The 13876-nt window shown below is 38.6% G+C and overlaps 1 protein-coding gene across 3 annotated transcripts in view; it reads left to right on the top strand.

Moving 5' to 3' along the window:
* Nucleotides 1-13876, top strand: part of dpy19l3 (dpy-19 like C-mannosyltransferase 3) — a 141762-nt gene that overhangs the window by 51062 nt on the left and 76824 nt on the right. For all 3 annotated transcript variants that reach the window (XM_089129360.1, XM_089129363.1, XM_089129361.1), the window contains exons 17-18: nt 3760-3892; nt 9091-9249. In XM_089129360.1, coding sequence (XP_088985486.1) covers nt 3760-3892; nt 9091-9249 — 292 coding nt within the window. The remainder of the gene's footprint in view (nt 1-3759; nt 3893-9090; nt 9250-13876) is intronic.

Here is a 13876-nt window from a genome sequence, read left to right as displayed (position 1 = left end):
ATGCAAACTCTATTTCTTCAATCTTTTTTTTTTCTTTTTTTTTTTTTGCAATAACTGCTGTTTACACATGTATGTATTCACCACTGAAACCATAAAATGCATGCTATTATGCGTGTCAAATAGCAGGAAACCATTTGTCTTTGTTTTGTCATCCCTTTGAAATAATATTGAAGTGAGATGGGGCTGTTTAGATGCCATACTGAGGATGAATTGAGCATTTGAAATCCATAATTCTGCTCTATGGTCCGTGTTATGGATGATAAAACAAGTTCCTTTACTCTATTATTGAAGCCTTTTCCTGTGGCAGAAGTTAAAAAAAAAAAGGTTTTAAGGAAGAGGAAGGCCAATGAGATCATTTGTCTCTGATGAGGTCTGTGGCACTGTAGTTAATCATGTGCTTCTCTGTGGACAATATTTGATAGAAATTAGTCTGAGTGGAATAATGGAGATGGAAGTTTATGAGGCCCATTCTTATACAGTGTTTTTCCTCATACATAGTTTGATTGAATATTTTGTGAATATTTTGCCATTCCATAATTCCCCTAGTCAACACTGTCAAATGAGTCTCAAAGTGAGCACAATATTAAACCAAATCCCACTAAAATAAAATCTTACATTATTCTCATAATAGACAGAGACTTTACATTTGAATCTTTTTGTCTATATTTCCACACAGTTACAACTGTCCGGGGTTAATTGTAAATTCATTTTAAACAATAGATAAATTGCAGTTGAAGGGAACAAGTTTGCCTTTTTATCGTCTGATGTGGCCAGCATTCATAATTAGACCTTAGTTATAGGTCCCATGTACCGCATAAAGAATGAACAAAATGTCAGTAGGTGCAGCAACACACTTTTTTTCTGATTTTACACTGACTCACCCGTAACTGCTTTTTGTCTTGGCAGATTAGTTCACTTGTTTGAAGCAAAACCTCTCAAGGTTTAGACAACACATCAGTACACTGTAACAAGACAAGATATCTAAAAAAGTATTTCTATGGACTAGAATGTTTTCAGTGAATTAATTTGAATTTTATTCTGGAAACATGGGGGATCCATCTGTCTCTCTGTTTGTCATTTCAGTGTGTAAACTACTCTGAGGGCTGCCTTCACTTTCCACAGAGTCAGAGGTCTCATTTTCCCATCCACATTCCCCACTAGCATCAGAATGTATGATGTATATGTGACCAGATGTTAAGTTTGTCTTAGAAGTGAAGGTCATGCCGAATTATTTGGGTCCGCTGAAATTGAAGCCAAATTTCTTTCTTTGCTGCATCAATGCTGTCTTAGTAAGCTTTAAGAGTGAAAATAGCTGTTAGTCACCCTGTGTGAGTGTGTTTGTGAGTCTGCCCCCCAGGTTAACGTCTATCCGTTTGTGGTATGAACAGACAGAGATGGAGCAGGGTGTGTTATTGTACCCCCTTGTGGGGTGACGAGGAGTTCATTTTAGATTCTGTGGAACTTAAGCCAAGAGTCCAAGTTGAACTCTGAAGAAGGTTGTCCTGTAAAGGTCCATGTTCATGCTTGACTCATAATGACCATACTTGCTCCTTTGTAATGAAATATTTCTGCCATGGATTCAGAATTTAATCAAACTTATTCTAGACTGGAACAAGATAATACCATCATATCATCTGTAACCTTCAGACACTTTGTTGTTTTTGTCTTGAGCTACAGCCAACCTTGAAGCAAGATGGCTGTAAAAATATTTTGTTTTATTGCCTAAACAGACATGGGGTGGGGCTTTTGAGTGCTTGAGGCTATTTTTTTAATCAGTGGTTGTTTTAAGTTGTTTTGCTTCAGGACACAGATTATATTGGGTCGGACATCAAGTGATGACCTGACCTAGCACAGTTCTAACTATTTTTTTTTTATTATTTATTGTTATTGATTGATTTGGTTATATAGTAATACTTTATTGCATGCATAATATACTGTTACTACTAAATTATATATAATTTATAGTTATTACTAAAGTAACTAGATGTGACGTGTAGCAAGGCGTTAATCTTTGATTGGTGTCTTAATTTCACTGTAACAATATATCCCACAAATGACATTGCGGACAGCACAGATGTTTATTCTGGTTGCAGATCTATTTCAATGTAGATCGCATTTTATTTAAAAGGTGCAGTACATTTTCTGAGACGCACTGCTGAAAGTTGATTGGACTGAGCACCATAACACTCTTGCAGCCAATCAGCAATAGGGGGTGTCCTAGGGGGTGTCGACTCATGATGGGTGAGGAGAGTGAGCAAGAGGGAGATTTGAAGAAAGACTAGAAAGAAACATTGCTAAGAAACATAGTTTTGCTGTTTCAAAGAACCAAGTATGCTCTTGTTGTAATGTTAGCTACAGTAACAGGACAGTTTTGAGTGTCAATGTTTGTCTGGAGCTGGTGTGCTACTGGCGGCTAACAACCAACTCCTGCTTGACTCACCTAAAGGATTATCAGGAACTCCATACTAATACTGTGTTTGACCCCCTTTCGCCTTCAGAACTGCCTTAATTCTACGTGGCATTGATTCCACAAGGTGCTAAAAGCATTCTTTAGAAATGTTGGCCTATAAAGTTGGCATCTTGCAGTTGATGGAGATTTGTGGGATACACATCCGAGGCACAAAGCTCCTGTTCCACCTCATCCCAAAGATACTCTATTGGGTTGAGATCTGGTGACTATGGGGGCCATTTTAGTACAGTGAACTCATTGTCATGTTCAAGAAACCAATTTGAAATGATTCGAGCTTTGTGACATGGTGCATTATCCTGCTGGAAGTAGCCATGAGAGGATGGGTAAATGGTGGCCATAAAGGGATGGACATGGTCAGAAACAATGCTCAGGTAGGCCGTGGCATTTAAACGATGCCTAATTGGCACTAAGGGGCCTAAAGTGTGCCAAGAAAACATCACTCACACCATTACACCACCACCAGCAGCCTGCACAGTGGTAACAAGGCATGATGGATCCATGTTCTCATTCTGTTTACACCAAATTCTGAGTCTACCATCTGAATGTCTCAACAGAAATCGAGACTCATCAGACCAGGCAACATTTTTTCCAGTCTCCAATGGTCCAATTTTGGTGAGCGAGAGGGGTGTGTGTTTGTTTGAGTTGATTTCAAAGATCAACAGTGTTTCTCGGAAATCACTTACTGCACCTAACTTTATAGTTTCATTGATGGTTTTTGAGGATGAGGGCGTGTCACAATCTGTTCATGTCAGAATATGAAAAATCTGTCTCTTTTACCAATACAAAATATTAAAAATATATATTTTCAATAAAATATTTGGAAGATGTTTTCTTCTTTTGGAGTCTCCTGTCTGTATAAGACGCTGATAGTCAGGAGTAGAATGTTGAAGCTGAATTTGAAAGGTTATGTTTTGAAAAACAGATGGTCTCTTAAACATCAATCAGGCTATTCAACTAAACATACAGCTTAAGCACTTCTTTACATGCCATGTACATAGCATGACAGGAGAAAGATCACATTCAGTTAAAGTGCTTTTTCAGCCTTATACATTTCAAAACTAATGTTTCAGGCACCGGTGATGGGAGTGTACAAATGACTGTGTCCCTCCTTCACTCGATCATTTCACATTTCCCCCTTCACCTGAAATAAATGTCTGCAGATTTACCTTTTCTCATAAATGCCACCACTACACATCTATTCCCCTTTTGCAATCCCCTGTTCTGATATACTAGTGAAATTTGAGAAGTGTGGGTTACAGAGCTCTCTCATGTTTATTTCTTCTCGACAGATTGAAGACGCCCAAACGGGCAGTGTTTGCAGGCAGCATGCAGCTGTTGGCTGGAATTAAGCTGTGTACGGGAAGAATATTGACAAACCATCCACACTACGAGGACCAGGCGCTGAGGGAGAGGACCAGACAGGCAAGTCACTGTTTTCACTCTTTTCACAATTCAATCCAAGCTCTACAATGTCCTGGACCTCAGGGACATGTTTTTGCTTACTTGGTGTCAATGCTAAAATTTTGCAAAACAAAGTATTGGTTTGTGATTGCGCAGCAGTCACAAAATATACATTTATTTTGTCTAATATATATTGTTTACATAACATATACATCATAATGGTTCAGAATTGAAAATATGGTCAAGCTTTCAAGGCCTCTGCATCAAAAAAATGTACGACTTCTCCGAACCATATGAGCAAAGAATCAGATCTTTTATTTTGCATTCAAGCCTCATTATTAAAATGAATCAGTGTGAATTAAAAAAAGATAGTAACACTAAAAAAGTCTTCAGATACTGTTAGAAGGAATTAAAGCATTGAAGTCTATAAGTGTGTACCTTAACAAATCAGTTGATAATCTTAATGATGAGATTACAAATGGACCGCATCAAGAAGATCATGAGCAAATGGTTCTTTAAGAGCTTTCTTAATGAGATATGCACTTGGCTTCATCGGCAGAAGTGTGACTTTTGGCATAATTAGTTTAATTTAATTATGTTTCTCATAGGGGTGGTTGGAAGTTGACACATCACTAGGCGTCTTTATGAAGTGAAATAACTCCACAGCACTGCTGTTATATGTGCCATTACTTTCATGTCATGGTGGTGTATAAAAGAAAAAGAAAAACATTTAAAAAATTCTGATTAAAAAGTATAATGTACACTGACTCAAATCTGTCAAATCTCAATTTTGAGCTGTAATTTGGATTGTATCAACTATATATCTCTTCCATTTTTGTCTGAAAGAAACAAAGTCTTTTCCTTTGGTTTGTGAGGCAGATTGTTGAGGTTAATAGTCAGAGGAGGATTTCTAATGGTCAAATGAGGGTGTGTTCATTCTCACATTTGTGTATGAGATTGGAGAAGAAAATATGGATCTGAACAGCTGGCGGAAGAACAGACTCCTGCTCTAGTGTTCTTGCTTCATTCAGAGTGTTGATGAGAATTGATCTAACCAGAAGAAGCCAAAATACCCATCAAATCATTATATTAAAGCAGAGGTTCTCCAACTGGAGGCATGCAGAGAGGTTGTGTGGTGGACTTTAAAATGAGGAGGCAGTCCTCTCTGGGTCTAGGTTATATTAGTCCGACATAAATTCATGTAGTTCAACTTGATGTTTACACTGACTGTTTCCAGATTTACCTTACCGTATTGTACCCTTATTTATGTTAAAACCAAGATGCAACCAATAATATAAATGTTTTATGTTTATATTAATAGTCATTTAAATCAAGTCAAATCAAAGATTCATTTTGTTTCATAGATAACAACTAGGGATGTGCTCAAATCCAATTCAAACAATTCAATTTCAAAACAGAAAGAATTATCCTTTAGATGCAGTCAATCTGTGTTCTTGGTTAATAGCTGGGGACCGCATATTTTAGATAAACAACCTTGTAATTTTGTCTGTTTTTCAAGGATGTTTTTACTTTAAATGGAAGTTTGTAATGTTGTGATTCACCTTGCAGCTGTTTAGTTTGGTTCATGATTTTTAACTCTTTCTTGATTATTTCTAAATTATTATTTATTATTACAAGGCCCCTGAAACCTGTGGCCTGTGTACCATCTGGTACGCTACTGGATTGGAGATGCTTTTCTCTGCTCTCTGAAAGATTTTTTTAGTCGACGAGTAGTCGTTTAAGCCATTAGTTGAGTAATGCAGTAGAGAAATGCAACTTTCAGACAGATTACATAAGAGTATTTGTATTTGATTTTAAACTGTCCATTTAAACAAGAGTCCATTGGGGTTAAATATATATATATATATATATATATATATATTGTACACTTATGCTGTTTTTCTCTTCACTTTTGTTTTCACATTCTTCACTTGCTTTTCCAAATGCTGCAGTTCTAGTTTCATGTCAGCTAGAACACCAAAGTAAAACACATCACCATTTGGTCCATTTTTAGCAGACACAGATATCTGTTTTGAGATATTTAATGATCTTCATTCTTTTCTACACTGGCTATGTCACTGATCATTTCATGTCTAAATTAAATTCATATTGGCCAAAGTAATGATATCCGAGTCGTTGAGTAACTAATTAGCCCATTCATTTCCACCAATTTGACCCATTCAGGGTGATTTGCAGACCTGTTGCAAGCATGAGAAACAGGCATTATCGCATTGACAGAATGACAACATGATCGTCCAATCACAGTGTGATGAAAGCAGCTCCTGAAACACAATGAGCTCCAGGAGGCGAATGCATACTGCTTTGAACATTATTGTATTTCCCATTGTGTAATATTTGCATTATTCATGCAATGTTGATTGTTTTCTCACCCGACATTGATGATGAGGCATGCCCTCCTTTGCCTCCTTTGAGAAAATGCAACAGCACATGTTTACACCCTTACAGAAAATGTTTATAAAATATGTATTTACATTTTGTCTTTGAAAATGACCCATACCTTTACATAATATTAGCAAATATGTTATGAATCCATAATTGATGTTTCCAATGTTTTTCTTGGAACAGTAATTTTGTTTGTTGGGTTGCCATGGATTTCCTCAAATCGTGCTGTTCTCTTCACTGTACGGTATGAATCTGTGGCTGATGAGAAAATGAGTTTTAGTTGTGATAGTATGTCAACCTCAGCGTATAAAAAGGGCACGGAAACACTACAACCGGGCTTTCAGCAGCCTTCCTGGCGCGTTGATCCGCTGTCTGCATGATATATGGAGATGTCAAACCTAATCATGGCATCTTCAATTATGCTGCCTTTGCTCCGTTAATTGAAATACTGCAAGTATGTTTTTGTGGTTTGTGAAACTATGCATTGGCTTCTGTGACATTTTTTTTCTGCTTACTTGGCGGATCTGTTTTTCTGCTTGGTCACAACAGTGGTATGAAAATGTCAAAAATTTTAAAGCTACATTGTGTAACTCTTTTAGTTTATTCTTAGCTAAAAACACTTGGTTCTTTAAAAAATATATGTGCACATTAATGTATATTTACTTCGTTCAAGTAATAAAGTATTGTCACCAGTAAAAAATGTTGTCATCATTTCTGAAACAAGCTTGCATTTAGGCAATATACACATCATGCTTATCCTTACTATATGTTAATAACTATGGCAGTAAACGCGATTAATTTATGGTGTTATTCTGAACCTCTTGGCTTGCCATAATCCTAACCAAACGTATATTACACACGGTGCGTTTCCTATGCATGTAAAAACGAATTTTCGCGTATAAATTGCACCATAAACGCACTGCGTGCGAGACGCATTTAGTGTGACCGGGTTGATATATCTAGAGCCTCCATTTTTGCACTCAGGTCAAAGTCCCATGGCCCTCTATCAGAATCCAGAGTTTCAAGAAGATCAGAGAAACTCAAAATGTCGACCCGAAAAAAAAAAAAAAAAAAAAAAAAAACGAGTGTTACCCCTGTCGGTTTTTTTTTTTTTTTTTTTCGGGTCTGATCTTCTCTGAAACTCTGGATTCTGATAGAGGGCCATGGGACTTTGAAAAATGGAGGCTCTAGATATATCAACCTGGTCACACTAAATGCGTCTCGCACGCAGTGCGTTTATAGTGCAATTTATGCGCGAAAATTCGTTTTTACATGCATAGGAAACGCACCGTGTGTAATATACATTTAGTTAGGATTATGGCAAGCCAAGAGGTTCAGAATAACACCATAAATTAATAGCGTTTACTGCCATAGTTATTAACATATAGTAAGGATAAGCATGATGTGTATATTACCTAATTGCAAGCTTGTTTCAGAAATGGTGACAACATTTTTTACTTGTGACAATACTTTATTACTTGAACGAAGTAAATATACATTAATGAGCACATATATTTTTGAAAGAACCAATTGTTTTTAGCTGAGAATAAACTAAAAGAAAAAATAAGTTTCTCCAATCTTCTTGAAACTCTGGATTCTGATAGAGGGCCATGGGACTTAGACCTGAGTGCAAAAATGGAGGCTCTAGATATATCATCCTGGTCACACCAGTGTTACCCCTGTCGTTTTTTTTTTTTGTTTTTTTTTTTTGTTTGTTTTTTTGCGAAAAAATAAGTTTCTCTAATCTTCTTGAAACTCTTAGACCTGAGTGCAAAAATGGAGGCTCTAGACCCTTCCAGAGCTGAAATATTGAGATATTTATAATGGCATAAATGCTATGTGGTATCTCAATATCTCAGCTCTGGAAGGGTCTAGAGCCTCCATTTTTGCACTCAGGTCTAAGTCTCATGGCCCTCTATCAGAATCCAGAGTTTCAAGAAGATCAGAAAAACTCAAAATTTCGACCCCCCCAAAAAAACGGCAGTGTTACCCCTGTCGTTTTTTTTTTTTTTTGTGCGAAAAAATAAGTTTCTCCAATCTTCTTGAAACTATGGATTCTGATAGAGGGCCCTGAGACTTAGACCTGAGTGCAAAAATGGAGGCTCTAGACCCTTCCAGAGCTGAGATATTGCAACGGACGGACGGTCAGATTAAGTTTTGGCAAGGGAAAAACTGATCAGAAGAAAATGTAATGAAAATGTTCTTGTGAGTGTATGATATGCCATTGAAAATAAATACGGGTAAGGGGTTCTAATGTCGGTCGCCATGTTGCCCCTCCATCTTGAAAGTACATTAGCCAAAGAGGGACATACCCGTTAATTCAAGCTTCGCCTTTCGCGTTTACGTTTGAGTTAACACTCATGGACGAGGTCGAACTGGAAGCCATGTTAATCTTGGACTACATTGGCCACCGTAGGAGTTAAAACGAAATCGGAATTGAGAGGAACATAAACTAATATTCACTGGATGGTCATATATCTTTTCACCACTAGATGGGGGTAAAAATCACACAGTCTAGCTTTAAATGTTTAAATCCCTCTTCATATGCACAAACACTTGATAACACAACTGTTATCTCCAAGCTTGAAAGCCTCTGCAATAAAGCAAGGACCTTACAGTTAATCACAGTGAGATTTCTGCTGATCAGTTACTTAATTAGCATAAGTCCCCCAAACCACTTGTCTAATGTCCTAGAGACTTTAATAAAAAAAATCCAAATCACCTTGGAGTACATTTTTTCCACACATACCATAAATCTGCAATGAATCTTTTACCTCTTAGCCTTTTCCCATCTTTGCCTGTTATGTTTCCTGCAGGTATATCAGGTCTATGCGCGTCAGTCTGCCGAGGAGGTTCATAAAGTGCTCTGTTTGGTTGGAGCGGACTACATCGTGCTGGAGGACAGCATCTGCTACGAGCGCAGGCACAGCCGTGGCTGTAGGCTGAGGGACCTGCTCGACCTGGCAAACGGTCATGTAGGTCACACACACACACATCATCTCCAGTTCATGCCCACACACGCCAAGCTTGTTCCATTTCAGTGAAAGTTTCTCCGCAAGAACCAGAGATTTCTTTTCCGAGCAGCTTTGCCCTTTACTGAAGTCTTCACGCGGATATAAGCAAATATCATTTGGTTTAGACACCAAGCTCACTGGTCTTTCTTTGATTTATTTTTGTCTTTGGCTCTCCGAGGTGTTTTCATTTCGTGCATAAAATGTGTAGAACTGTTTTGTGTAAAGTTGATGCTCACATTTTTCATTTTGTCACATAATCTTGTTCTCACTCACCCACAGCTCATAGTTGTTAAATATTGCTTCACCCTGCTTGCAATCTAGCTTAAGTAACTTTTTTTTTTTCCACTTGGGTAGCTTGATTGTTCTGTAGTTAATTATAGTTGTGCATAATATCTGACAAAAGCAAAATTTCCAACTTCTAAGCTGCAGCACTTCATATTTCTGTCTGTGCACACGTCAGCTTAAAAAAAAAAATCATCTCTTCCACATCCTAGCAAAGAGCTCTGGCTGAAAATATCTTGTCAGCAGTTGTCATTCATGTGTCTGAGGTGAATGCCATGCCTTTGAAAGATCTCACAGAAGTTCGCCTCACTTGCTCCTCTTGATCTGACTTGAGCAGTCAATGAAAGAGCCTCGCTCACTTACACATTTGATGCAGCCCGACTCCTTCCTTCAGGCTGCCTCCAGCAGTTTGAATAAGATTCACTATTGTACCATGTTCTGTGTGCATATGTTAGTTTAACCTTGATTCAATCTGTCTGGTTTAATTAAACATTGCTAATTGCAGACAGAATTACCCAGGAAGCTATATGCAATACTGATGGCCCAGAAACAGCAATGTTGTGTGCGGTATACTTTTTTCAATTCGCTCTGATCTCTCCCATGGGTGGCAGTTTTTTCGATCTCTGGGTGTTTCAATGGTCTCACAGCAGCATTTCAAGGCCTTTCTGTTAATTTGGGAATATATCTCAAAGTAAATGTTTAAAAAAAAACTCAGGGCACAATTTCTCTAAGACTTTAAAGATAAAGAAGTGGAATGCTCTTTAAAAGAAGACTTCTGAGACTCTTCTTCATCTGAGAACTGCTCTAAAATGTTCACCATAAATGTAAAAAAAAAAAAAAAAATTCTTATAGAAAAGCACCACCATTTCTACATCCCACTCAGACCCTGTGTCCATTACAATGGACATCACATGTCAGCCCCCTTTTTTTAACTTCTGGAGCATTTCACAATGGACAAATATGAAATAAAAATGCAAAAATGGAGTCACTAGACCCTTCCAGAGCTGATATACTGAGATCCCACGCAACATTTATGCCATGATAAATATCTCAATATCTCAGCTCTGGAAGGGTCTAGAGCCTCCATTTTTGCACTCAGATCTTAGTCTCATGGCCCTCTATCAGAATCCAGAAGATTTCAAGAAGATTGGAGAAAATTATTTTTTCGCACCAAAAAAAAACCGAAAGGGGTACCACTGTCGTTTTTTTTTTGGGTCGAAATTTTGAGTTGCTCTGATCTTCTTGAAACTCTGGATTCTGATAGACCTGAGTGCAAAAATGGAGGCTCTAGACCCTTCCAGAGCTGAGATATCGGAACTCAAAAATTTGACCCGAAAAAAAAAACGACAGTGGTACCCCTTACGTTTTTTTTTTTTCGGGCGAAAAATTAAGTTTCTCCAATCTTCCCAAAACTCTGGATTCTGATAGAGGGCCATGAGACTTAGACCTGAGTGCAAAAATGGAGGCTCTAGCCCCTTCCAGAGCTGAGATATCGAAACTCAAAAATTCGGCCCGAAAAAAAAAACGACAGTGGTACCCCTTTCGTTTTTTTTTTTCGGGCTAAAAATTAAGTTTCTCCAATCTCCTCAAAACTCTGGATTCTGATAGAGGGCCATGAGACTTAGACCTGAGTGCAAAAATGGAGGCTCTAGGCCCTTCCAGAGCTGAGATATCGAAACTCAAAAATTCGGCCCGAAAAAAAAACGACAGTGGTACCCCTTACGTTTTTTTTTTTTCGGGCGAAAAATTAAGTTTCTCCAATCTTCCCAAAACTCTGGATTCTGATAGAGGGCCATGCGACTTAGACCTGAGTGCAAAAATGGAGGCTCTAGACCCTTCCAGAGCTGAGATATCGAAACTCAAAAATTTGACCCGAAAAAAAAAACGACAGTGGTACCCCTTTCGTTTTTTTTTTTTTTTTTCGGGCTAAAAATTAAGTTTCTCCAATCTCCTCAAAACTCTGGATTCTGATAGAGGGCCATGAGACTTAGACCTGAGTGCAAAAATGGAGGCTCTAGGCCCTTCCAGAGCTGAGATATCGAAACTCAAAAATTCGGCCCGAAAAAAAAACGACAGTGGTACCCCTTACGTTTTTTTTTTTTTCGGGCGAAAAATTAAGTTTCTCCAATCTTCCCAAAACTCTGGATTCTGATAGAGGGCCATGCGACTTAGACCTGAGTGCAAAAATGGAGGCTCTAGACCCTTCCAGAGCTGAGATATCGAAACTCAAAAATTTGACCCGAAAAAAAAAACGACAGTGGTACCCCTTTCGTTTTTTTTTTTTTTTTCGGGCTAAAAATTAAGTTTCTCCAATCTCCTCAAAACTCTGGATTCTGATAGAGGGCCATGAGACTTAGACCTGAGTGCAAAAATGGAGGCTCTAGCCCCTTCCAGAGCTGAGATATCAAAACTCAAAAATTCGGCCCGAAAAAAAAAACGACAGTGGTACCCCTTACGGTTTTTTTTTCGGGCGAAAAATTAAGTTTCTCCAATCTTCCCAAAACTCTGGATTCTGATAGAGGGCCATGAGACTTAAACCTGAGTGCAAAAATTGAGGCTCTAGGCCCTTCCAGAGCTGAGATATCGAAACTCAAAAATTCGGCCCGAAAAAAAAACGACAGTGGTACCCCTTACGTTTTTTGTTTTTTTTTCGGGCGAAAAATTAAGTTTCTCCAATCTTCCAAAAACTCTGGATTCTGATAGAGGGCCATGAGACTTAGACCTGAGTGCAAAAATGGAGGCTCTAGACCCGTCCAGAGCTGAGATATCGAAACTCAAAAATTCGGCCCGAAAAAAAAAACGACAGTGGTACCCCTTACGTTTTTTTTTTTCGGGCTAAAAATTAAGTTTCTCCAATCTCCTCAAAACTCTGGATTCTGATAGAGGGCCATGAGACTTAGACCTGAGTGCAAAAATGGAGGCTCTAGCCCCTTCCAGAGCTGAGATATCGAAACTCAAAAATTCGGCCCGAAAAAAAAACGACAGTGGTACCCCTTACGTTTTTTTTTTTTCTTGGGCGAAAAATTAAGTTTCTCCAATCTCCCCCAAAACTCTGGATTCTGATAGAGGGCCATGAGACTTAGACCTGAGTGCAAAAATGGAGGCTCTAGCCCCTTCCAGAGCTGAGATATCGAAACTCAAAAATTGGGCCCGAAAAAAAAAAACGAAAGTGGTACCCCTTACGTTTTTTTTTTTCGGGCGAAAAATTAAGTTTCTCCAATCTTCCCAAAACTCTGGATTCTGATAGAGGGCCATGAGACTTAGACCTGAGTGCAAAAATGGAGGCTCTAGCCCCGTCCAGAGCTGAGATATCGAAACTCAAAAATTCGGACCGAAAAAAAAAACGACAGTGGTACCCCTTACGTTTTTTTTTTTTGGGCGAAAAATTAAGTTTCTCCAATCTTCCCAAAACTCTGGATTCTGATAGAGGGCCATGAGACTTAGACCTGAGTGCAAAAATGGAGGCTCTAGACCCTTCCAGAGCTGAGATATCGAAACTCAAAAATTCGGCCTGAAAAAAAAAAACGACAGTGGTACCCCTTACGTTTTTTTTTTTGGGCGAAAAATTAAGTTTCTCCAATCTTCCCAAAATTCTGGATTCTGATAGAGGGCCATGAGACTTAGACCTGAGTGCAAAAATGGAGGCTCTAGCCCCTTCCAGAGCTGAGATATCGAATCTAAAAAAATTCGGCCCGAAAAAAAACGACAGTGGTACCCCTTACGTTTTTTTTTTTTTCGGGCGAAAAATTAAGTTTCTCCAATCTTCCCAAAACTCTGGATTCTGATAGAGGGCCATGAGACTTAGACCTGAGTGCAAAAATGGAGGCTCTAGCCCCTTCCAGAGCTGAGATATCGAAACTCAAAAAATCGTCCCGAAAAAAAACGACAGTGGTACCCCTTACGTTTTCTTTTTTCGGGCGAAAAATTAAGTTTCTCCAATCTTCCCAAAACTCTGGATTCTGATAGAGGGCCATGAGACTTAGACCTGAGTGCAAAAATGGAGGCTCTAGGCCCTTCCAGAGCTGAGATATCGAAACTCAAAAATTCGCCCCGAAAAAAAAAACGACAGTGGTACCCCTTTCGTTTTTTTTTTTTTTTTTCGGGCTAAAAATTAAGTTTCTCCAATCTCCCCAAAACTCTGGATTCTGATAGAGGGCCATGAGGCTTAGACCTGAGTGCAAAAATGGAGGCTCTAGCCCCTTCCAGAGCTGAGATATCGAAACTCAAAAATTCGTCCCGAAAAAAAACGACAGTGGTACCCCTTACGTTTTCTTTTTTCGGGCGAAAAATTAAGTTTCTCCAATCT

Source organism: Pimephales promelas, chromosome 1 (genome assembly GCF_988280905.1).
Source record: "Pimephales promelas chromosome 1, fPimPro1.hap1.1, whole genome shotgun sequence".
In the NCBI taxonomy this organism is placed as follows: domain Eukaryota; kingdom Metazoa; phylum Chordata; class Actinopteri; order Cypriniformes; family Leuciscidae; genus Pimephales; species Pimephales promelas.
This window is presented reverse-complemented; position numbering and strand designations above follow the sequence as displayed.